This window comes from Ictidomys tridecemlineatus, chromosome 10, assembly GCF_052094955.1.
Source record: "Ictidomys tridecemlineatus isolate mIctTri1 chromosome 10, mIctTri1.hap1, whole genome shotgun sequence".
Lineage (NCBI taxonomy): Eukaryota > Metazoa > Chordata > Mammalia > Rodentia > Sciuridae > Ictidomys > Ictidomys tridecemlineatus.
Window position 1 is genome coordinate 57,029,955 of NC_135486.1, and position 26,341 is coordinate 57,056,295.

General features: G+C 38.3%; 1 protein-coding gene across 4 annotated transcripts in view; it reads left to right on the forward strand.

Moving 5' to 3' along the window:
- Positions 1 to 26,341, forward strand: part of Pld5 (phospholipase D family member 5) — a 397,710-nt gene that overhangs the window by 216,397 nt on the left and 154,972 nt on the right. For all 4 annotated transcript variants that reach the window (XM_078022984.1, XM_078022987.1, XM_078022986.1 and 1 more), the window contains exon 3: positions 77 to 245. In XM_078022984.1, coding sequence (XP_077879110.1) covers positions 77 to 245 — 169 coding nt within the window. The remainder of the gene's footprint in view (positions 1 to 76; positions 246 to 26,341) is intronic.

Sequence of the window (26,341 nt, forward strand, 5' to 3'; positions counted from 1 at the left end):
AATAATGTAAAGAAAGATTGATGGCTTCACATTTGACTAGATTTTGTTTGTTTGTTTTTTCAAAATCTTTTCTAAGAATTGCCCTGGTGGAAAATATTCCTGAAGGCCTTAACTATTCAGAAAATGCACCATTTCACTTATCACTTTTCCAAGGCTGGATGAATTTACTCAACATGGCCAAAAAGTCTGTTGACATAGTGTCTTCCCATTGGGATCTCAACCACACTCATCCATCAGCATGTCAGGTAAGCTGCACCCTCTCTGTGTGTGATAATTTTACGTATGTGCATTTTACAGTCTTTAGTATTCTTTTCTTCCACTCCTCAAGCTCAACTCATTTTTTAAATTCCACCTTCACTCATGAGTACGTGCATATCATCGCATTTATCTAAACATGTTGTGGTTAATCATATGTTGCTTGGCTTCTACTAGCACCCCAGGCTTTTAAGGGCATGAGCATATTTCCACTTTGCCTACTATAGGCTCTCTGTATAGCATTGTGCCACATGGCTCCAGGAGTGTCATTCACATCAGAGCACCTGTCAACAGCAAGGACCAGAAAAGTGCTTTGCACAACCTGCATGTTTACAAATCTATTTCTGTAACTTATTGCCAAGATATTTATTTGGTCAATTTGTGTTATAATTTACCACTAGGCTACAGAGCCTACTTTTTTCTTTTTTTTGGTACTGGGGGGATTGAACTCAGGGGCACTCAACCACTGAGTCACATCCCCAGCCCTATTGTGTATTTTATTTAGAGACAAGGTCTCACTGAGTTGCTTAGCACCTCGCTTTTGCTAAGGCTGGCTTTGAGTTCACAATCCTCCCATCTTAGCCTCCTGAATCACTGGGATTACAAGTGTGCACCAACATGTCCAGCCAGAGGCAACTTTTTATAACAATGAAATCATACTTGTTTCTTTAGTCTGTCATATTTGGGTGACTAGGAAACAAAAATGTGATTATTGAAGAGAACCATCCTTAGAAAACTGACTAAATGAGTTAAGTGATTTCTGAATTAAGTACTATGGATGTGAGAAAATGATTCTGGCTGGTTTTAGTGTATTTTTGTTTATATTGATACAGCCATGATAGTTACATTGAGCTATCCTGTCCAAACCTATGATCACTGCCCTATTCTTAAGTGTCCTAGATGGGTCAAGGGTAACATCCATTTGATGTCTGCAATTAAAAATGTCTTGGCAGTAAGCCTGTACTCATTACTTATTGGAGCTTTGAAATCTGTTTTTCATTTTTGCTATTTTAAAGTCAAAATTTTCATAAAATAGGTAAAAACAACCAAAGTGCACAAGTTCATACTAAAGAATTGAGTACATTTACTAAAATTGCTAAACGTGCATGCATTCTTCTTGTTTCCATGTCCGCTATTTCGCAGCTGTTTCAAGTATTTATTGTTGCATCAAGCATCATCCAAATAGTGGTTTAAAAAATATCAGTCATTTTTCACATTCATGATTTGGGGCAGGGCTTGATAGAGAGGACTCATCACTGATCCACAGAGTGTTTGCTGGAGTGGGCTTGCCTGGGGCTAGAGGATCCAAGAAGGATCACACATATCTGGCTTGTCAGCTGGTGTAGCTGGAATGTCTGGGGGTAGCTGGATCTCTTCTTTGTTCACACATGTCTCATCTTTGTGTAAACTAGCTTGGGCTCCAGATGTGGTGACTGGATCCTAAGAAGACAAAGGCTAAAGCTCTAAGGCCTGCTAAAAGACCTGGTTCTGGCATTCCAGAATGTTGTTCACGATATATTTCATAGGTTGAAGCAAGTCACAAGTCCAAGATTGGAGGCATGGCATCCAGATACAGGACTAAGAAGCACTGTAGGCAGCCATCTTTGAAAATAATTCTCAGCCACTTAGTGGCCATAGCAATTCATGTTTCTTCCACATGCAAAATACACTCACCTCTTCCCTCAAATATTAATTTCTAAGTTCCATTACATGAAAGATTCAATGTCTAGGACTACTTTATCTTTATCAGCTGTAGATCTGAATGAATTGCCCATATAGGCTTCTCTTGATTTGAAAACACGCATACTAAAGACTAGTTATATGTCTCCCCACACAGACTCATGCAATGTTAGAGCAGGGATAGGATAATTACAGACACTTTTGTTCAAAAAGGTGGAAAGGGACAACACATTTTAGTCATTAGTCTATGATAATTCTGAATCCAGCCTGGCATGTGTTACCAGTTTCTCCAACTCTGCAAACAGGAATGTGCTTAGACTGGGATCTAGTTCTTTTCCCTAGGCCTGGTTTGCCAATCTGCTGCCTTCAAAAGCCCCTTGCTCCACCCACCATCTGACCATCTGTGTCTGTGTTCTTATGATTCTGGGGACTAAACCCAGGGCCTTCTGCTTGGTAGACAAGAACTGTACCACTGAGCTGTACCAACCCACTGCCTAGCCTATGTTCTTTTTTTTTTTTTTTTCCCACAAGAAATAATCTGCTTTTCTTTTGGGCTTATTTCTTAGTATGCTTCCTGCTAGTAGGATTTAAAACCACAGAGACCTCATTTCATTTTAAACCATCTCTGACCTGTTTTAATCCAGCATAGTACAAACCCTTAACAACTTTTAGATGTTCCACTGAATGAGCAAAAAGAATCCATACTACAAATAACTTGCAGACTTGTCTTTCTTTTTCCTAGACTATGAACCCAGGTGCCCCAAGTCTTCACCCTTCAAATTGCTGGGAGCCTGTTCTGTAGTGTTTTAGGAGATGGTCAGTCAGGTGTGGCCACAAGGAGAGACCGAGGAAAGACTCTGAAAAACAAGTATACTCATAGGTACCAGAGACAGAAGGCATGGAATACTACACAGACTATATAGACACCAGGGTAGTCAGGAGTCATAAGGGGCAGGACTAAGAGAAAAATTTAAATCAGAGACTATATATAGGTATATCTTTAGAAAGACAAGACAGGGCAGCACAAATAGTTCCTGATTGACTAGTTTGAATAATTTCTTCAGACTGTAAGCTATAGAATTGACTCCTGGTACCTGGTTTTGGGATAATTAAGGCAGAGGAATCTTGCCTCCTGGGGTGTATGGCTCAAACAGAGGAGATCTGGATTTAGACTCATTCATTTGCATATCAGAGGCATGCCCCTGACTAGTTCTGAGAGGTATTTGTAACCTCTAAGAATTAACTTAGAGGTTATGTAGTCTAGCTAGGGGCAATCTCTCCCCAGCCAGAAAGGTTTTGTGGAGTTGTGAAGACATCATAATATATTGGGAAGAAATTTAAATTACATATATATTACAGAGCTCTTTTGTCTAGCTGAGAGGTCTACAATGTACCCACCACCCTGAGGCCATCTCTTTGAGATTTTTTTTTGCTGAGTGGAGAGATCTCTATATTTCCTCTGAATTCTGCAGGAAAACTTAACAGTTCTATCTTTAGTTCATCTTTTTCATAACACTCTATATATACTATGAAAACTTTGATCACTGCCCTAAAATTGTCAGCCAGATCCTCAGGGTCATTAGTTATATTTTTATTTTTTGTTTTACAGCAGGTGGTAGTGTTGCCAAGCAGCCTGGTCTTCTTGATTTGAATGGCCCTTCTGAAGACCCCAAAAGCAGTTTATTTACTGTGCTTCTGGCCTTGAGGACTAGGATGAGATTCTTGCTTTCATCACCACTCAGTCCCCAAGGCAGTGCTGCATGGCTTTGTCTCAGTTATCTATTGCAATGTAATAAACAGCTTCAAGATATTTTCCTTATTATTGCCTATGATTCTGTGCGTTGGCTGCACAGTTCTTTGATTCCAGTAGTACCAGCTAGATTCATTCCCTTGATCACACTTGGTTGGGAGAGTGGCTGGGGCTGGGCTGTCTGAAGACTGGATGGTTCTCCTTCTCCTCATGTGGAGTCTCATTATTCAATAATCTAACCCAAGATTCAGGCAGCTGGATTCCATGAGGGTGAAAGTGAAAACTATAAGACCTCTCAATTTCAGAGCACTACTTTTGCCACATTCTATTAAATGAGGCAGGTGACAGGCCAGATTCAGGAGAGGGGCAAAAGACTCCTGGTATAGTGTGCATGTTTACCTGAGGGAGAAAATGTTGACAGTGGACTTTGGGAATCATCTACTATAGCAGATTTGATGGTGTGAGATAGTTTAAGTTGTCTTTCCTTAGCCCTAGAGAAGACCAGCCCTAAGCCACTGAAAGAAACAGGAACTGCAAGCCTTAATTGACTTAGAGAGCCGTGCAGTGACTAGTATAGGCTGCTGCATTTTGAGAGCTTGGGGTATCTACAGCTCTGTCCCAACCCATATACACCACCAAAAAGCCATGTGTGCCACCACACAATAGGAAGATTTGAGTTTAGGACGTGGTAGTCTAATGATCTCTTTTCTAATATGCTATGCCTCAAGAATGCTGGATTTTCTTTTCAAATATAAAGTGACCTTTATTACTCCCCTCCTTGCACCTCCACCTCCGATTACTATTTCTCTCTGACCTTTACCTAAATCCTGCTTGGCCTCTAGGATTCCAGAAAACAACCTAGACTTGGAGTTGATTGTGTTTGGAGGTCCTAGTACCCTGCAGCATTCCCCAGAGGTGCCCAGTAAACCCATTTGCAGGATTCAAGGGGATTCTATAGGCTGAGGCACTAGAGGAGTCCTCTGTACGTCAGTTACAGTGTGAGGTGTGAGGTGGTCCAAATACCTGGAGCAGAGTCACTCAGATGGCTTCAAGGCAAACTGGAATCCCTACTTGGGAGGCTGTGGACCCTTCTTTAAGAGAGACATAATCTTCCAAAACAACCTAAGGACTTCTGGCTTTTCTTTGGTTTTCTTCTTTCTCTTTCCCTCCGTCCCACCCTCCCTTTCTTCCTTCCTTCCTTCCTTTCTTTATTTTAGTGCTACTGGGGATTGAACCCAGGGCCTCCCATATGCTAAGCAAGTACTCCACCATTAAACAACATCTCCAGCCTTTTTTAAAATTTTATTTTTTTAAAAAAAAGTTGTTAAGTTGCTAAACCTGATCTCAAACTTGCAGTTCTCTTGCCCCAGTCTCCCAAGTAGATGGGATTACAGGTATGCACCCCTGGGCATGATTTTAACCTGACCTTCCATGCTAGTCCTTCTGGTGTGAACTAACTCTTTTTCCTCAGAGTTTGGCCCTGGATACAGTGGCAACTTTATTACCTGGAAGAATATAAGAAATGCAAACTCTCAGCACAAAACCCAGACCCACTTGAATCAATCTGCATTTTGACAGGAGCTTCAGGTGATTTATGTGATCAAATAAGTTTGAAAAGTGCTAAACTGTCATTCTGACCTTTTGCTCTATGAGCCCAGCAAACCTTCATAGATGTTGAGAGCATCTGCTAGAAGACAGGTCATTAGGGTCTTTCTGTGCCAGGCTTCCTTAAGTTACATAATGGAAGTCACCACCCTGCCTGTCTTGCTCACGTGGCAATGGGATAAATGGACAGCTGAAGTTAAGTCTGCTTTTATAATGATGCCTGGCATAGGTGCCTGACATACTAGGTGCTCGGTATTTGATAAGTAGTGAGCAAATGGATTGTGTAAAAGGTAAATGCAGCTGCACACTAGTTAAAGTGTTAATAATAGATTTTAGTCAGTAATATACTGACTGCACCAAAGAAGAGGAGTCAGCATAAGTTAAACTCACCTTTGGCCTGTGCAAAGATGGATGGGAGTTTTGAAGTAAGAATAGAGAGAAGGAGTAGGGAAGTGAAATGGCCAGGGCTTGAGCAGAGTGAGAGAAGCAGACATCTATAAGAAGGTGGGAATGGGGCCTTGGTGCATTTGAAACCCATCTGAGTTTGTTAACTAACTGGTGCTTATGGAAGTCAGGATCCCACCCTCCCATACAGACTGAAGGGTAGTAGGTTGTTGACAATTATTTTGGCAGCCTTAACCTTTTGAGATGTTAGAGTCATCCTGAGGATAGGTCTTTGAACTATTGGACACCTTGTTAGTGTTTGCTCATGTCTTTTAAAGGAGCAGGGGCTGTGGATGGAATCATCTGACTGAGACCACAGTCAAGGTTAAGACCTAGTTGAGAAGCCTCAGAGGAGCCTGGCTTGTGTTTGGTTAAGGAGAGAATCTTCATCAGTTGCGTGATTTGAGAATGAATTAAACTGGATGTTGTTGACATAGAAAGATGCTAACACTTAGAAGCTTAGTCTAAGTCCCTCTCTAATAATAGACCTACTGCCAGCAAATGGAATATTTCATCTTGTTTCCAATGACCTGGCTATTGTTGAACTTGCATGCACGCCTTCAGGAAAAGACTCAGTTTGAACTAATATCTCCTAGTAGAATTGTACTGCTCATGCCTAAGAGATGCCTCTTAACTGCTTCTCTTTCCATTAGAGGCACCAGACTCTTTAACAGTTTAAATCCAGTTGGTTTTCTTTAAGCTCAAGTCCAGTTAAACTTTGCCCTTTACAAGGGAGAGAGCTACATTTGCAAAAATGAAGGATAGAAGGGTTTGATTTCTTTAAGAATTAAATGGATTCAAGGGACTGTGAGGCTGATTATATGAACAGCTCACCCCACACTGCCTATTCCTGGCTATGTCCTAGGGAGAATGGTGTGAACCAGGGTGGGAACTATGTTTGGGGGTGGGGGATTCCAGTGTGTGCAAGGGAGAGGATGTTTTCTTCCACTGGTCTGTCGGTGGCCAAGTGATTGCTCTTGTGGAATGTCCTGTATTTACTAGGTCCTCACTGGCTGAGGGCCAGGCATGGGCTGTGGACTTTAAAGAAAGAATAAGCATGCACAATGGAGTATTGTGGAACCTTTTTTGCCCCCCCCCTAATTTCCCACAACCCCTAAAGCAATACAGACAACAGGACATAGAGTAAAAGGTCCAGGAGAACTTATCTAAGTACAAAAATCTCTTAGGCATTTAAAGATGATTTTTAAAGATCCTAGTTCCCTTTCTTCCTCTCTTTTCACAATGCAACAATCTGGAATGGACAAAGGAAACAGGTACTTGCTCCCAACATGTCTCTTTGGGTGAGATTCAAGACCCCATATCTTGTTTTCTTCAGGCACCATTTTACTCCCCTTTACCCCCCAGAAGAAGGCACTAGCTGAAAGTCAATGTTTCCATTTTTACCTGATTTTATCTCCCCAATGGAAGAGGAAATTCAACACTCTACTTAACATTTCAAACTTTGGGCACTAGTGTTTGTGCCTGTGAGTATCCTTTTATTTTTACCAAGACTTTGTCAATACTGAGATAGACACTGATTGGCTCATTGAGCACACACACACACACACACACACACACACACACACACACAGTATATACACAATGCAAGGAAAGAATGTTAATACCATAATTATTCATGCAAACAATTTAAATTTTAAGATGTTCTGGTATAAATATGCTGTCATTCAAAATATACATGATAATAAACATTGGCTCAGGTTCTCAGCATATTGAATATATATGAAATATTTTTATGGGGTAAATAGTTAAACATGGCATTTACTACCAAACCAACAAAGCCTAATAGTTCTAAATGGGTTCATAAGCAACACACCAATAAACAAATACTTTAAACAAAAAGCAGCCCATTTATTTAGAGTAATAATCAAAATACACCAAGAAATTATATAGGTGGTGGCCAAGCTCCACAGGAAATAATTGCAAATGAACATAGTACATGATATCTGTCTTTCCTCTGAACAAGTAGGAATTTTGTAACAGTGAGTGGATGGTCATTATTAATAGGAACGATAAATGCCTGTTTTTGTTTTGTTTGTATGAAAATAGACACCTTGGTTTAAAATCTGTACCTCCAAAGGGTTGCTGTTTTGATTCTCACCCTGAAAAAAAACCCTTTTGTCTTTCTTATCTCTCACTGGTTAATATCATTGTGTCTGTTTCCTTCCGTGCTGATGGAAACTGGACAGTGCTCTTATGCTATGTTACAACCATGCTAAGGGCTAGTGAGATCTACAGTTCCATGGTAACTGTATTTTACAACTTAATTAAAATACATGATCAGGCAAGGCCTTTTTATTTCTTTTTGTCAGGATGATGAGTTTAGCCAATAAAATATTGAAATTTGTAGGACATTTTGATTGCTAATTTATGAGATAAAATGATGGGAATTTATGAAATCAAAACTGTTCAGAAAAGCCAGGAAATATGAATGACGAAGGCTCTTAGTAGAGCTACCTGATTCATTGGGTAAAAACATCCCATTCTTTATGAGTTCACTTGTAAGGAACCTAATAAAATAATTAATGAGCTGCAATAACTGAATCTTGCTGAGATGCATTGATGTGAAATCAGTTAGATATTGGCCTCCCAGAGAGCCACGATTGCCAACTGATGATATATCACAATTGTTTGATTTTGAAAAATTATGATTTTTTAAATTGAACAGGACTTGTTTAAGTTAGTGAGTAGCATGTATTAAAGATCAGTGATCTAGAAGGTCATTTTGGAAAGTACCAGTCTAGGTTCTCTCTCTCTACACGGTTAAGTGGTTAGCAGATCTTAGGAAGTGGGTAGAAATAAGCAAGAATTTGCAACTGTGTGACCTTGAGCAAGATACTAACTCTCTGTACCTCAATTTCATCATTATCAAAAGCAGGGTGATAACAACCTATGTTACTGCTGTGTAGATTAAGTTAGTGAATATATATGGAAAGTGTGGAAAATCGTTGTCTAACCATTTTAGTGCCTATAGAAGTTTTTATGAAAACTGTGAATATTGTTACCATTCACATTCTTTTATTGGTGTGCCCACTGCAACTCTAGTGTAAGTCAGTTTAATTCTATTACCCAATAATGAGTTCTTATTATGAACTCTACTGTGATAGATACTGGGGTGGTAACCATGTAAAATTTAAAGGTGATTACAATACCGACAATAGTGAGACTCTGGATTGATAAGAAGGATTAGAAAAAATTTCCATTAAATATAGAACTTTTAATTTTATTTGATTGATTAGTTAAACTCTTTATGCATATGCACAATGTGTACACACACACACACACACACACACACACACACACAAACTGTCTTTCTCACTCACCTCCTCATCCACCCTTGATCATGGTGCCCACTGAGAAGCATCTGCTCTATCCTTAGGGATGCAGGGAACCCTTCAGTTTTGGTAAAAATCTGAAAGGACTGGCCATCCATTCACCACTCTACAAAGTTCCATTCTCAAGAATTTTATAAGCTCAAGAATACCTTTTTACCTCCCAATTTGTGGCTTCGGCATTATCTAGAGAAGTTGTTATCTTGTAAGACTTTAATGTATTTGATCTTAGAACAGTGTCACTTCATAGAAAATAAATCTACAACCCAAGTCTATATCTGCTGAGATTAAAAACAATAACAACTACAAACATACAATTGACATTTGACATTTTCAATCTGCAATTGACATTTTTAATCTTCACCACACGGGAAGTAACATATTCTTCTCAAATCTAGAGTCATTTTTGTTGATGATCAGTTGGTTGAGTTTTTGCTCCTCTTTGGTTTTGTTTCACATTGAAGCCCCTTAGGACCTGGCAATGTTCAGCACTCTTACTTGGATGTTGGCAGGATTCTCCCTACCATCAAGATCCATGGCAGCTACCCCCATGTGACTCAGGTCTCTAGGTGCCATCTTGTATCCCATTCACTCCCTCCTTGCAGTATTCATGCTTCCTAACTGGCTATCAGTGTAGTTTAACCAACAGACAAGGGCTTTGATTTCATCTAATTTATAAAGCTTTCTTTGTCATATTTATTTTGCAGACATCCTTATGATTTGCTAATAAGATTTCCAGTCACTCTGGGACCTAGTCATGAAATATTTAATAAAAATTTCTAGTCTTAATGATTATTTTTTAAGCCAAGAAAAATAAAATCACAGTATATCCTACTTTTCCTTTTGTCTGGAAAAAGATAAGCATAGTGGGTGGAAATTGGATTCTTTAGATTAAATTTTGTGAGTGTATTATGGTGAGTAGGTTATAGTAGGGCAGTTAGGGAAAGCAGAATATTCTTACATAGCATGGAAAACATTTTTATATTGATATAGATTCTGAGTTGGTACACATTTATTTCTATAGTATTATGACAACTACCTACAGTCTGCTTTATCTTCAAGGGAAAATCAAAACATGTATAACAATGAAACATATTTGCAATGCATACTAATGCTCTTCTGTTAATTGACTCAGTTCAGAATAGGTTATTCTTTATATTCAGTGCTCAGAATTTGATTTCATAGCAAAGGCAAACTAGCAGTGTTAGAAGGCATGCAGCATAAAGATTATAGGTACATTGGTCAATTTCAGGTCACTGTAACAAAATACCAAAAGAAAAGGCTTATCAAAAGAAAGGGCTTATGTTGGCTCACAGTTTTGGAGGTTCTAGTCCATGATTGAAAAGCATGGCTTTGGGCCACTGGTGAGGAATCACATCATGGCAAGCACATGGTGGGACATACTGCTCACCACATGAGCTGGGAAGCAGAAGAGCAAGAGCCCAGGGTCCCACACTCCCCTTTGAGGACAGACCCCATGGTAGTACTTAGTGGAACCATCACATAAATATGACACAGGCCCCAGAATCCAGGAATACATGGAATGCTCAAATACAAACTTCCACCCACTAGGTTTCACCATCTCCAAATAGTGGCACCCTGAGGTCCAAGCCTTTTGCACATGGACCTTTGGGGGACATTTAACCAAATCCTAGATATTAAATGCATTTAACATGGCTAATGGTTTAGTAGTTGTGGTCACACTGAACCAATGTCAAACCTTCTCTGTTCCTCAACTTCATATATAAAATATGTGTAATAATGGCCTCACTCATATTGCTTTATGAATTTGGTTAGATAATGTTTGTAAAACAATAAAAAAAATAGAGCTCATAAAAGATAGTGATGTTCAGAGGCTTAGTCTGTTTGCCCCACAATGGAAGCCAATTAGTTGAGGGGCAAGGCAGTGTCAGTAAAAGAACATTAGGATGAGCTAGCTGATTGGAAGATGGTGAACCAGCACCCTAAAAGACCACCCTGCTGGAAAGCTGATTTAGGAGTAGTTCATATGGAAGATGGGTGACTGATGAGTGCCTTCTCACAGGTGGATGTTTGTGGCCAATTGCTGCATACCTTATCTTCATCAACCTTAGTCATAAGATGTTTTCCAGTTTGGCAAATTTTAAGACCAAATAATTTTATTAAGTCAGGCAATTCTTATCACTGATTAGTTCACCTATATGCAGCTCCTGATATCTTACACAATGGACAGTGTAGAGGAGATCGCTGCCCCAAGGCCCTCTTGCTGATCTCCAAACTCATGGTCATAAAAGAAAACATACTTCACCTGATTATTGTGAAAGACAAGAGTAAAGTGAAGTTAAATATGGGGTTGGGCACAAGATGTGGTTCCAATGCTTGACTTCAGTTCTATAAGGTCACTATATCTTTATGTTATTATTGGGATGCTTACCTTTGGGAAAAAAAAGGAAAAGCATAGGATTGGAAGAACACAGGGAAGACTCTGATACTGGTAATGTTATGTCCTGACCAGGTAGTAGTTCTATGGTGATATTTCATTGTGCATAGATGTCATATTAATTGGCATTTTTTGCTGCAGTAAAAAATATCCACAATATATCAGTGATCGCAACAACGACAAAAAAATTAATGCTGTTTTCATTTTTGTTTTTCTAGTGCAGGACATTGAATTTAATGGACACTTGACTTTATGCACATCTTAGAGCAGGAATAACATTCAATTTTCCATCAGGATTTTAACTTCTATAAAAAGAGTTTTTTTAAAAAAAATCAACCCAGAGTACAAATTCAAATTATTCTTCAGGATTTAGGTGAAGGAAGGAGAAAGAAAATATTTTTAGGTAGATTCTCAGCCTCCACTGCTGACATGGTAGTTTCCACCATGACTGTCACTCAGAGTCACTTGAGAAGCTTTAAACATAGACTGATGCTCTGGTCCACCCCACAAGAGTTAGGTTAGAATATTTCGAGAGGAGCCAGGCTTTGACACTTTCAACAAATGCCTAGATGTTTCTGATGGGCAGCCAGGATTGAAAATCACTGTTTGAAATCGTCCCAGTCCAGTAAAATTTGTCCAATAAAATTTTTTCTCAGTGTAAAGACCAGGTCAGGTTGGCACTTTCCTCTCCCCGTTGGTCAACCTAATTTTGCTTGTTTCAATTTAATCTTGTTTATTATAGTTGTTCTTTCAGTGATGATGTACGTGGGTAGCACCTTGTGTTTGAGCATTCTATGTATTCCTGGATTTGGGGGACTGTGTCTCATTTATTCCTGTGGCTTTGTTGTCTAGTGCATGGCCAGGAAGAGAAGGAGGAAGCTCAATGATTGTTGATTTGAAGCGGTTATGACTCTTGAGCCTTTCATCTCCATCCAAGTATGATTTCAGTAGAACTCCTGGTGCATTGTCAGCATGAAGCTAGCATAACCTCACAGAAAGTGTCCCCTTGTTTTAAAACAGCATCTTTTTCTTGCCACAAATCAACACTCAGCAAGTGCTTATTTATAAACTAGCATTCTTTCATTTGAAGTGTGGCAACTAAATGATTTCAGATGTGCCTCTTATTGAACAAACATTTGTCAAGGTACCAAGCTATCTGCTGTGGATGCAAAGTCAAAGAAGTAATGGTCCCTACCCCATCTCTAGAGCTCAGAGGGTATGAGGGAAGAGACACACAAATCGTGCACAAGAATTCAGAAGAGCAGAAGAGCAACACAAGGAGCTACTAGGGAATAAGTTTGTCAAGGTTTGCCTCTGCTCCTGGCTGCTCAGCTGAACTCGAAGGCTCCTGGAGATTCCATTCCTTATGAAGTCCTTATTCTTTCCTCATAAATTCCTGCTGCTTCTCTTTGCTTCCATTTCCCCATCTGTTGAATAAGTCTGACTGGACTCTTGCTTGCTTGTCAGAATATTTCCAAGAGAAATCATTATTCTGATATAAACTCAGAGGCAACATCACATCATTAACAAGACTTTAACCTCTATGATTCTTTTAAAATCTGGGCATATAGATGTGAATAAACCATCAGCCCAAGGAAACTCTTCCCAGTTCTTTAGATTAAACAATGACTTTCCTTAAGATTGTCTTATATGAGTTTTTGTTTGCTTGTGTGCTTGTTTGTTTTCTCTACCACATTTTCTATTTCCCTATGGTTATCTTTATTAGTACTTTCTTTTAAATGGGTTTTCTATGTTAATAGCAAATAGTCGATATAAAACATTTAGAAAACTACAGAGAAATTCAAGAGAAAGAAAATCATCCATATGGCCATCAAGAAATGTTTTTGACAGTTTGATATTTTATGCATAATTTACATACATAATGCTCATATTATATAAGGAATTTTGTATCTTAATTTTGAACTTGTCATGATAACATAAGCACATTTCCATTTTATTAGAAATACTGGTAAACATTTTTAATTGACTGCATAATAGGCGATGGAGTGGATTCACCAGATTAAATTTATGTAACTATTTCTCTTTATTGTGGGGCATTCGAGTTCTCTCCCCCTTTTCTGAATAAATGCTGCTGCAGTAAAGATCTTTGTTCAAAATGATTTTTTCTTTTTGCTACTTTGCTCAGGGTCAAGTCTCAGAAATGGAGTTAGAGGACTAAGGATCCTGAGCTGCTTTAAGACCATGGGATATTCAGGGAGCATGATCATTGTCATTCCATGGGTTGAGGAGACTGTAGCCTCCTCAGAGGGAGGTTTTGAAGGAATTCTGCCTCTTTTCTGTGTGAATTCCTCTGCCCACTAGGAACAAGTAATTGTGGAAGAATTCTGGCTCCAGTCGTATTTTCTTTTTTGTAGCAAAGGGATGATGCTGGGCTGGGGATGCCACTCTTTTCCAGACACTGCCAAATGACAGTGCGGAGATAACATTGTCTGCCTATCTTTTGTAGCTAGAGTGTAGGATGCTCAAGCAACTCTTTATAGGATTTCTTGCTTCTATAGGATTTCAGCTGCTCAGGGCCTTATTACAAACAAGCTGCTCCTGATGTTTAATTCCTTGCTATTTCCTGGCTCATATTGGCATTATGAGCCTATTCATTTCTCTTCATCTACCCCTGACAAGGATGCCTATCTATGTTCATGCTCATGGGATGCATAATTGAGATAACCATCATTAGGCAAGATCTTGATGATTAACTATTCAGAATAATTAAAGCTCCCAATGAGACGGGGCCTATTACAAGTATATGGGCAACCTGCTCATCTTCACAGCACACGCTTTCTACTGGTATCACGTAGGGTAATCCTTGGCACTCATTGCCAAAAAGTGGGTATTCCCAACCAAGGAGCTGGGCCTGTGACACTGTCTAAACTCTTGAAGCTCTGGCTGATTTATGACCTTGAAGAGAAGGCACACCTTCTGGCTTTGGATGAAGAAGTCTGTATTTCCAATGGTAGATCAGGAGAGGTTCTGAGGATCTGGCTGCCATCTCCAAAGCCACCATCTGCCTCAAGCCCCAAGTCTACTCATTGTACTCTTCACTGTTTTATCTCACAAATACTTGGATTCCCTCCAGTTTTGTTTTGTTTTGTCATTGAACTACTCTATCTCAGGCCACATTATTTCTCACCAAACCCCCACCAACTTTTTAATTGTACTTTAAATCCTCCAGTTTTGCCCTGAGTCAATGATTCTACAAATTGCATCAAGTTCTCTTCTAGAAATATATATTAGCAATACACATAGACTTTTTTTATGGTATGGGGATGGAACTCAGGGTCTTGCACATGCTAGGCAAATGTTCTCCCACTGAGCTACATGTTCAGCCCTAGAGCAAAAAGTCGATCGTGATTGTGTAAAAATCCTTCAGAGGCCCACATTGCTTTCTAGATGAAGTCAGAACTTCATGCCCTTTGTCTCCCACCTGGACTCTGCAACAGGTCTCTGTTGGGAATATCCACACTTTCCTTGCTTCCTAGGGGGAATTCTCCCTCAGTGCCTTAGGCCGGTTATTTGTTTCCCCCTAGATCTGTACTTCTTTCATCCTGGAACTTGACACATTGGGCTGCACTTGCTTTCTTATTTGCTTGTCTCCCTTGTGATATCCAACTTATCCGGTCCCTGGCATGTAGCAGGTAACCAGGAAATACGTTGAATGAATTTTCTTAGAAGACACTTCTCCCTATCTCAGGGGCATTTGAGAATAAAAGTTGACACTAATATTCAAGTAAATAACATATTAATATTTATATCCTTTTGTATATTTGTTCAGTGTTTTAGTTTGTATATCTTATGAACTGAAAAATCTTATAAACTTTAAAATATAATTTTATAACAAATTGAACTAAAATTGGTTAAATAAATAAACTAATAAAATCAGTCCAAAGGGGATCTGTATTACATCTGGTCTTAACTCTTTAGTCACAAATTTAAATAAATAAATAAAGGCAAATATATTGCTTCAAAAAAATGCTATCATCAAATTAATATGTTTAATATGTTTAATATTAATATGTTTAATAATAATATGTAATTTTAATTTTATTTAAAGTTTCTTTAAATTCACATTTGTATTAATATTATATATATGCATATAAAGGTACGTATAATGTATTTGTATATAAATGTGTACTTAAGGAAGGATAATAGCACACAGAAATAGCACAATAACATACCCAAGATGAAACTTTCTGCATTTTTCAATGCTTATAGAATCATAAACATACACACACACACACACACTTACATGCACACACATGCACACACTGGTGCTTATGCTTCTTTGGCATACATTTTTAGGTATGAGTCTCCTGGGTGGGAGGAAGCAATATGTTAGAGTTTCTTTTCCCCAAATTGCTGACAAGAGTAAATGTTGATGCTCTTAATGTTTTTTTTCAGTCTCTGAGTGGAAAGAGATTGAGCTCTTTACTGTTCACTTAAATCCTCACTTGACTATATAAATCATCCCCTTAGGTCTGCTGGACATGTAGGCTTGCTGTCCCTAGGCATGCCTAATCTTATACTTTGCCTCACATTTTATTGGATGGTTGACCTTATCTTATTAATTTTCAATGTTTCTGAAGAGTAGAGTTATTAAACCTTCATATCTCATTTGTATAACAAACATCCCAAGTTTGTTGTTTTTCATTAACTTTGTAGTATCTTTTCTTAAAATTGGTTCCTTTTATTTATACATGACAGTAGAATCCATTTTGACATAATTACACAAGCAGGGAATATATCTTTTCTAATTCAGACCCCAGAACCTCTCCTTCCCCTTCCCCCTCCCTACTCCCTACCCCCTGCCCTGTAGTATCTTTTGCTCTCTCTCTCTCTCTCTCTCTCTCTCTCTCTCTCTCTCTCTCTCTCTCTCTCTCTCTCTCTCCACACACACACACACACACACACACACACACACACACACTGCCTTTTATTACTTCTACATATCTACCTTATGTTTTCATTTTTTTCTTGGTTTGATTTGGTTTGGTTTTGTGGCCACTGTAACAAACTACCACAGACTTTATGCTTTAAAGCATAAAACGTTCTCACAGTTCTGAAGGTCAGGAGTCCTGTTTCAATGGGCTGAACCCAAGGTGTCAGCAGGAAGACATTCCTGCAGAAACTCTGGGGGAGAATCAATTCTTATCTCTTTGGCTTCTGGTGACTGCCTGTGTTCCTACATCCTGCAGTCTTCCAAGCCAGCACGTTCATCTCTCTACCTCATCTTTATATTGGCTTCTCCTTTAGTTATGTCAAATCCCCTCCTGTCTCTGTTTTGTAAGTATACTTGTAATTGCATTGATGATTATCCTCAGATAATCTAAGATAATCTCTTCCTCATAAACCGTTTAATTTAATCACATCAGCAGAGATTCTGTTTTCAAATAGGCTAATATTGCCAGGTTCTGGAGATTAGGATCTGATAGCCCTGGGACCATTCGGTAGTCTACTATAGCTTGGTCCAAGTTCCCCCACTCCAAGACTGTTCATGTGGTTGCCTAATTTTTAAATCAGTAGTATGTCCTCATTCTAATTTCGAATATTTTACATGTGGTGTAATCCAAGGGCCCTTCCAATTATGCCAAATTAAACCATTTTATCCTTTACACATAAAATTAAAGTGTAATCTTTGTTATTGATAAAAATCTGTACATGCCATTTGTGGATCCTCTGTGAAGCTCACTTGCACACTTTATTCTATTCTTCTTAATTCTATTTATTCTATTCTTATGCTTTCGCCATGTTCACCATGACTCTTTAATATGTTCTTTTTTATAACATTGTAGACAGAATTACCGGTTTCTCTCTGACAACAGATATTGCTTCATTTCATGGTTTTGCTGTGAGACATTTACCTATTTATAGTTTTCTAGAGAATCTCCTCTGATGTTAAGATGATCTAATAGTGAGTTCTTCAATTTCCAAGGAGGTAATATTTGTTTTCTGAGTTACATGTTAACGGCCTAAGGTTTTTTTTTTTTTCCATTTTTTTAGATTATGAGTAGAGAATAAAGCACAAAGAATATCTCATTATAACTTTTTTGTTTTGCTACTAGAGATTGAACCCAGGGGCTCACACATGCCAAGCAAGTACTCTACTACCAAGCTACATCCCCAGCCCTTTTTATTTTATTTTGAGACAGGTCTTGCTGAATTGCTGAAGCTGGCCTCAAACTTAAGATCCTTCTGCCCCAGCCTCCCAAGTAGCTGGGGTTACAGGCATGTGTCACTGCACCCAGCTCATTCATTACAAATTTTTGTCAATTTTTCTTTCTTTCTTTTCAATTTTTTTTAAAATTTTAATTTACTATATATGACAACAGAATGCATTACAATTCATATTTCACTTATAGAGCACAATTTTTCATATCTCTGGTTGTACACAAAGTAGAGTCACATCCTTTCTTTCTTTTAACCAGGGATTAAACCCAAGGGAACTTAACCACTGAGCCACATGCCCAGCCCATTTTATTTTTTATTTTGAGAAAGGGTCTCACGAAGTTACTGGGGGCCTTGCTAAGTTGATGAGACTGGCTTTGAACTTGTGATCCTCTGGCTCAGCCTCCCAATCTGCTGGGGTTACAGGCTTCTGCCACCATGCCTGGCTACTTGTTCAGACTTTTTTAATGCAGTTACAAGACATACTTTTATATATTTGTTCCACAGAAAGACAAAATGTGGTTCGGGGACGGGGGATATGATATATAGTTTATTGGTAGTGTTATTTAATTTTCATATATTCTTATTTATTTTCTTGTAGATCTGACCAATTTGGGAAGATGTATTTCTCAGTATTATATTGTGTCACTGTTTTAATTGCATTTATATTAATATTTGCTTTATGTATTTAGCTGCTGTGCTGTCTGATACATATCAGTTTATTACTATCCCAGCTTCATAAAATTTGCCATTACATAATAATAGCCTACTTTTTCATCTAGTACTTTAAGTTCTCCCCTGCTCTTCTGTTCTTTACTGCCATTATTTATCCTGTTGGGTGCAGAAACAGATCACTATTCCTTAAATGTTTTTTCATTATCACTTTACGTGGTGCATACCATTTCTGGATACTCTTGGATGCTCTCTTTCACACTTAATTCTATTCTGTATTCCTGTAATCCCAAAGTTCAGGAGGCTGAGGCAGGAGGATCACAAGTTCACCCACCTCAGCAACTTAGCAAGGCTCTGTCTCAGAATAAAAAATAAATTAGGCTGAGGATGTGGTCCATTGGTTAAGCCACCCTGGGTTCAATTACTGCTACCAAAACCAAAACCAAACCAAACAAAAAACCTCATTATCACTTTACCTAGGAGGCTGTTTTTATTTTTTTTAAAATATTTTTTAGTTGGTAATGGACCTTTATTTTATTTATATATGTAGTGCTAAGAATCGAACCCAGTGCCTCACACATGCTAGGCAAGCACTCTTCCACTGAGCTACAACTCCAGCCCCAACTCAGACCTTTTTAAAGACCTTCCCATTAATCCTCCCTCCCCCATGAATTTTTAATACACAGGTATGCTGTATATGTATTGTATGTAAAACTATGTGTTAGTGATAAGAAAAGTTTTCCCTGCTGTGACTAAAAGACCTGACAAGCACAATTAGAGGAGGAATAGTTTATGTGGGGCTCATGGTTTCAGAGGTCTTAGTCCATAAATAGCTGGCTTCATTCCCTAGGGCTCGAGGTGAGGCAGAAAGAATGTGGCAGAGGAAAGTGGCTCACATGAAGATCAAGAAGCAGAGAGAGGGGAAAAGTATCTCTGCTCACGAGATAGAAAATATAAACTCCAAAGGCACCAGCCGCCCACAGGATGACCCACCTTCTCCAGCCACACCCTACCCACCTTCAGTTACCACTCAGCTAATCTCCAACAGGGGATCAATACACTGATTATGTTAAGGCTCTCATAAACCAATCATTTCTTCTCTAAACCTTCTTGCATTGTCTTACACATGAGCTTTTGGGGGATGCCTTACATCCAAATCATAACAGAGAGTAACTTTCATCCTCACCCAAGAACTAGTTTTTAGCCCCTTTGGGACAATATCACCTCCATCGAAAATGCACATGATAGGGCTGGGGTTATAATACAATTGGTAGAGTGCTTTCCTTGCATGCACAAGGCTCTGGACTCAATCCCCAGCACTACAAAAGTAAATAAATAAATAATGCACATGATAGCCAGGTGCAGTGGTGCACACCTGTAATACCAGTGGCCAAGGAGGCTGAGGCAGGAGAAGTTCAAAGCCAGCCTCAGCAACTGAGCATGGTCTTAATCAACTTAGCAAGACCTTGCCTCTAAATAAAAAAAAAAAAATTAAAAGGAGCTCCGTATGTGGCTCAGTGTTTAAGTGTCCCTACGTTCGATACTTGGTATTAAAAAAAAAAAAAAAACATGCACATGGTATATTTTCAGTAGACTTCTCCTGTTATGTGTCCTTCTATTAAGAATCTTTGTTTTGGGCAAGTGTCCCAAGCCTTTTATACCTCTAGTATTTCTCACTACTCATTTCTTCTCCTCTTCATCTTCTTTGATGGTCTTCTGTATTATTTACTATTTAGTTGGACTCCCTTCTTTCAATCTGTTCCTCATGTGAGTTTCAGAGGCAGTATAGTCTCTAAATATTTCTTTCTTTCACCCTCGATGGTGAAATCTTTGTGTGGGGAAAGGATTCTTGGGCTTGAGTCTTTGTCTTTCATGGAGCATCTTAGTGTTGTAGATGGTTAGTTCCAGACCAGTCTCTCTGATATGTTTCCCTTGATAGGTAACTTTTTCTTTTGGCTGGAAGTTTGTAAGAATTTTCTGTCTCTTGGATGTTCAGTTATTTTCTAGAACATTCCTAGATGTGTGTCTGCAAAAAAAGTATCTCCATCTTCAGGGGACTTTTCAACCCTTTTTAGATTCAGGTCTATCCTCAACTTTTTCTACTATTTCAAACTCTTTTTTTGGCCTCTTTTCTCTTTTAATGCACCTGTTAGCCACATTATGTCTACTTAAATTACTTGTGAATCTTTTTCTCCCTTATCCTCCTTATGTTCAGTTGGCGGGGGGAGCTCTGTGTGTGTGTGTGTGTTCATGCATGTGACTGCTCGACAGATTTCTTCCATTTGGTGCCCAGGTCACTAATATGGACCTCAACAATGGTCATACTGTTCTTTAATTACATAACAAAATGGTCATGTAGAGAGAATAACACTGAATCAAGAAGAGAAATAGGCCTGACTTTGCCTTAAGCAAGCTGTGTGAACATCAGCACAACATTCAACTTTCTTGTGCCTCTTTGTCCTCATTTTGAAGGCAAGGAGATTGATAAACTATGGATGGCTAAAATATCTTCCAGCTGTGACAGTCTCATTTTGTGTGAAATGTCAGTATCTTGAAAGTTCAGTGTCTTAAAAGTATCATACCTCACTAGGAGGAGGGGATAAAAGTCAGTGTTTTTCTGAAGTATCCTATTTCTGCACAGGAAAACAGAGAGGGATGAAAGAAGATATTACACTTAATTTTTTTATTTGAAAAAAGAATTCAACTGCTAACACAAGCTTGAAAACCACCAGCATATTCTAATAATCCTCAGAACTCATCTTATTGAGCATGACTCTTTACTTGTTTCCTTTTGATATTTTTGCATTTTCCCCTTCATGTTATATTTGGGCATTTGATCCTCCCCATCAATTGTTTTGGGTCAACAGAAACAGGTAGTATTTATAACCCCATGTTCTTGGGATTGAAGGATACCAGGATATGCTGCCCTACTAATAATCTGTATTCCAAAGAGGAGTATGTCTTTTGAGCTAAAAGCAACTGAGAACCAATAGATGCAGGAGAAGCCTCTTACCCCTCCTTAACTACCTAAAAATAGAGTGTATATTTTCCTTTTTGCAAAGGACATTTAAACTGATAAAGGAAACTTCCATTTATAAAAAATATCTCTAAATTAGGAAGAGAAATAAGTCCAAAGACAACTCACCTGAGAGACCTGTAGGGGCAATAGCAAGACGACCCTATTTTACCACTCCTTCTCTCCTCTCACTTTTCTTATCTTCCCACAGCCTCCAAACCTCTTTTTCATTGTTTAGCCTAAGATGGTATAGAATCCTTAATCATCTGTCATCTCCTTGAGTTTCATTTCTTTCTGGTGCTTTCATGTATATGTATGTACATAATTTAAATTAATTTTTCTCTGGTTACTCTTTTATCAGTTTGATTCATGGGCCTACGCAATGAAACTAGGAGAGTAGAGAAAAAGGTTGACTTTTCTCCCTATGGAACCGAAAAGACCTCCTGTGTCTCAAAGTTACCAAAGGGCTGATCCAGACCTCTGTCCTCAGACTGTAGCTTCCTCCACAGGACTGTACTGTCCATCATAATGGTTTTGCAGACTTCCCTAAAAAATTGACTTAAAGTAGGTCAGCATGCCTGGGCCATTTTGAGATGATTTATTGAAGTTGGAGATGTTGGTTCATGTTTTTCAACACAAAGAACAAGATTTTAAATTGCTGGTGTTTAAAAGCTGAGGTGCTTTTGTTATTCCTTTATTAAAAAATGATGAGCGAATATAACTCAGAAAGAACTAAGTCTTAGTGCAGATCTCTGTATAGAGTAGGTGTTTAATACCTTTGGAAGTTATTACATTTTGAATGTCATAACAAAAATGACCGGGCAGCAAGGTGACACACTGAAGATGGGAGATTTAATAGAAGTTTCATCTCAAGCCCAAGGACAGAAGTTCTACCAAGCCCAAGTTCATTTAGTGAGCATTAATGATTTAAAAATTTTTAAGATTTCTTGGTGCAAGTTATCAGCACATACTAAAAGTAAAAATGTGCCTCATTTAATGACAATCGGACAGTATCTGTAGATTTCAGGATTTCTACTTTCATTAATGTTTTTAGTCTTTGTTTACATTTCACTAAACAACACAGAAGGAATCAATTTAAGGCAGAGAGCCAGAAATACAGATAGGTTAGATGATATCTTGATTTTATTTGAGCTGAATATATTTTGCTAAATACATTTTTGTAAGAGCAAAAATAAATGAATTCATTTAAAAGTACTGGTCTACCTAACCATGGGGTCTCACCATACACACCAAGTGTTTCTCTGTGAAAGAGAAAATACAAACAGCTTTTATGAGTATGTGTTAATAACATATTGGGTCTGCTCTGTGGCAATCTGGGCTATGCAGACATCACCAAACCTCCTTGGAGGAGGCCTAAACTGTCAAGGAAGGCTGTGTGATGTAGCCTCATAATGTGGATTTTCCACATCTTATACTCAAGCCTTTCATGGTTCAAATTCTCACTCCCCATAGAAAATTTAAAATTTACATGTACACTTTTTTAAAATTAATTTTTAAAAATTTATATGACAGTAGAATACATTATAATTTATATTAAACATATAGAGCTCAGCTTTTCATATCTCTGGTTGTATACAAAGTATATGCACATCAATTCGTGTCTTCATACATGTACTTTGGATAAAGATGACCATCACATTCCACCATCATTTCTAACCTCATGCCCCTTCCCTTACCCTCCCACCTCTCTGCCCTATATAGAGTTTGTCTATTCCTCCCATGCTCCCCCTCCCTACCCCACTATGAATCAGCCTCCTTATATCAGAGAAAACATTCAGCATCTGGTTTTTGTGGATTGGCTAACTTCACTTAGCATTATCTCCTCCAACTCCATTCATTTACCTGCAGATGCCATGATTTTATTCTCTTTTATTGCTGAGTAATATTTCATTGTGTATAAATGCCACATTTTTTTATCCATTCATCTACTGAAGGGCATATAGGTTGGTTCCACAAGTAGCTATTGTGAATTGTGCCACTATAAACATTGATGTGGCTGTGTCCCTGTAGTATTATGTTTTTAAATCCTTTGGATATAGACAGAGGAGTGGGATAGTGGGTCAAATGGTGGTTCCATTCTCAGTTTTCCAAGGAATCTCATACTGCTTTCCATATTGGCTGCACCAATTTGCAGTCCCACCAGCAAAGTATGAGTGTGCCTTTCCCCCACATCCTCACCAACACTTATTGTTGTTTGTATTCATAATAGCTGCCATTCTGACTGGAGTGAAATGAAATCTTAGAGTAGTTTTAATTTGCCTTTCTCTAATTGCTAGTGATGATGAACATTTTTTCTTATATTTGTTGATTGATTATATGTCATCTTCTGAGAAGTTCTGTTCATGTCCTTGGCCCATTTATTGATTGGGTTGTATTTTTGGTGTTTAGTTTTTTGAGTTCTTTATATACCCTAGAGATTAGTGCTCTCTCTGATGTGAGAGGGGTAAAGATTTGCTCCCAAGATGTAGTCTTTCTATTCACCTAACAGATTGTTTCTTTTGCTGAGAAGAAACTTTTTAGTTTGAATCCATCCCATTTATTGATTCTTGATTTTAATTTTGCACCACAGCAGTTCTTATTAAGGAAGTTGGGGCCTAATCTGACATGATGGAGATTATGGCCTACTTTTTCTTCTATTAGCTGCAAGGTCTCTGGTTATATTCCTAGATCCTTGATCAAAAGCACTATACAGATTTAATGCAATGCCAATCAAAATCCCAATGGCATTCCTTATAGAAATAGAAAAGGCAGTGATGAAATTCATCTGTAATAATAAGAGACCCAGAATAGCTAAAACAATCCTTAGCAAGAAGAGTGAAGCAGGTGGCATCACTATACCAGACCTTAAACTATACTACAGGGCAATAGTAACAAAAACAGCCTGGTATTGGCACCAAAACAGGCTAGTAAACCAATGATATAGAATAGAAGACACAGAGTCTAACCCACAAAATTACAATTATCTTATATTAGACAAGGTGCCAAAAACAGGCATTGGAGAAAAGATAGCCTCTTTAACAAATGGTGCTGGGAAAACTGGAAATCTATATGCAACAAAATGAAATTAAACCTCTATCTCTCACCATGCACAAAACTCAACTCAAAATGGATCAAGGACCTAGGAATAAAACCAGAGACCCTGCATCTAATAGAAGAAAACAGTAGGCCTGAACCTTCATCATGTGGGATTAGGCCCCAACTTCCTTAATAAGACTACTATACCACAAGAATTAAAATCAAAAATCAATAAATGTGATGCATTCATACATACACACTTAAATCAGCAAATGAGGTAATTTCCCTCCCCTTCCTTTGTTTCTTTGTGTCTCTGTCTCTCTCTCCCTCTTTAACCCTTCCTCTCCACGTCTGCCTCTTTCATAAAGAAGGTGTTTATAACAGTCAGATGGATTCACTCCCTATACTGCTTAGGAATGCCTGGTTTGGGGTGAGGCTGCCTCCAGGCACTGGGGTGCAGAGTAATTTGGTTGCTTGTGATGGGCTTCACTTTGAGTGATCTTAATTTCTGCTAATAGGATGCATGACATAGGGTACAATTCCTACTCTCCTTCAGCACCTACTATTCTTCCTACTCCTTCAGCACCCAGGGCCTATGGACCTTGGCTTTGATGGTCAGCTTTAAGCTAGAGCTCAGATAGATGTGTCAGACACTCCTTTCCACTCTCAGCTGTCACCCAGCACCAGAACACTAGCCCTCTCCTAATACTGCAGAACCACAGGCTGTTCATCTCTGGCTTTGCCCTTTCCTAAGGCCAAATTGCAGGAGTCACTGCTTGTATTAATTTCTTCTTCTCTCTTCTTGATCACCAAATCTTTTATATATAATCATTGTCAACAACCCATTTTTATCAAAGCAAGGTAAGACTTTGCCTCTTGGGTACCCTTAAGACCCAAGCCTTATTGCCTATCTGGCCCTTGAAGGCTTTTGTGTTTTTTGGTCCAATAGCAACAATAACAATGGAAAAAAAAAAAAAAAAAACCTGAAAAATCAATAAAAGAAGACCAGTTCCCTTTAATAATATGATGAAGGAGTCTATCAAAACACAAGGAAAAATAAATGGAGTAATATTATGGTCCCCAGTCCTGAGATAAGGTAATGACTTGTAGACCTGTCATTATTTAGAGTCTCGCTAGGATTAAAACTTGTTATAACAGTTATATGCTTGTGAAAATCTTATAAGGAAAACCTTTATTTTTTAGTTCACTGTTTTTAAATTCTATTTTTTTTAATTTGTTCTGATTAGTTATACATAACAGCAAAATGCATTTTGACACATTGTACACAAATGGAGCACAGCTTCTTATTCCTCAGGCTGTACCTGGTACAGAGTCACACCAGTAGGGTAATCATACATGTATATAGGGTAATAATACCTGTCTTATTCTACCGTCCTCCCCACCCCCTCTACACTAACCAGTTTTAGTTCACTTATTTTTAATCAGAATATTAGTTGAATTCAGTAAAACAAGTTTTTTAAAAGAAGATTGATTCAAATAAATTACCAATTAGTGTCCAAAAGTTTCCTCCAATTATAGCTAATACTTAAGGGATACTTCTGATTAACTCCTCTCATTTCACAAAAACCTTTTGAAGTGTTAATGTTATCTGAATTTTACAGAGAAAGAACCTGGAGATTAGTGAGATTAAGAGATACAGTTTGTAATTTGGAAAACCCTCTACAACCCAGGTCTTCCTGTGCCAAATTGCAACTGTTTATATTCTGTACTACCTCTTTTTATTTTATAATCAATAAAATCTGATTTTAATGCTTTTTTAAAAAGTTTTAAACATACCTTTATTTTATTTATTTTGAGAATCGAACTCAGTGCCTCACACATGCTAGGCAAGTGCTCTACCACTGAAACACAACCCCAGCTGCTCTGTACTACCTGTTTATGTGCAGATAACAACAGACTTAAAAAGGAGAAGA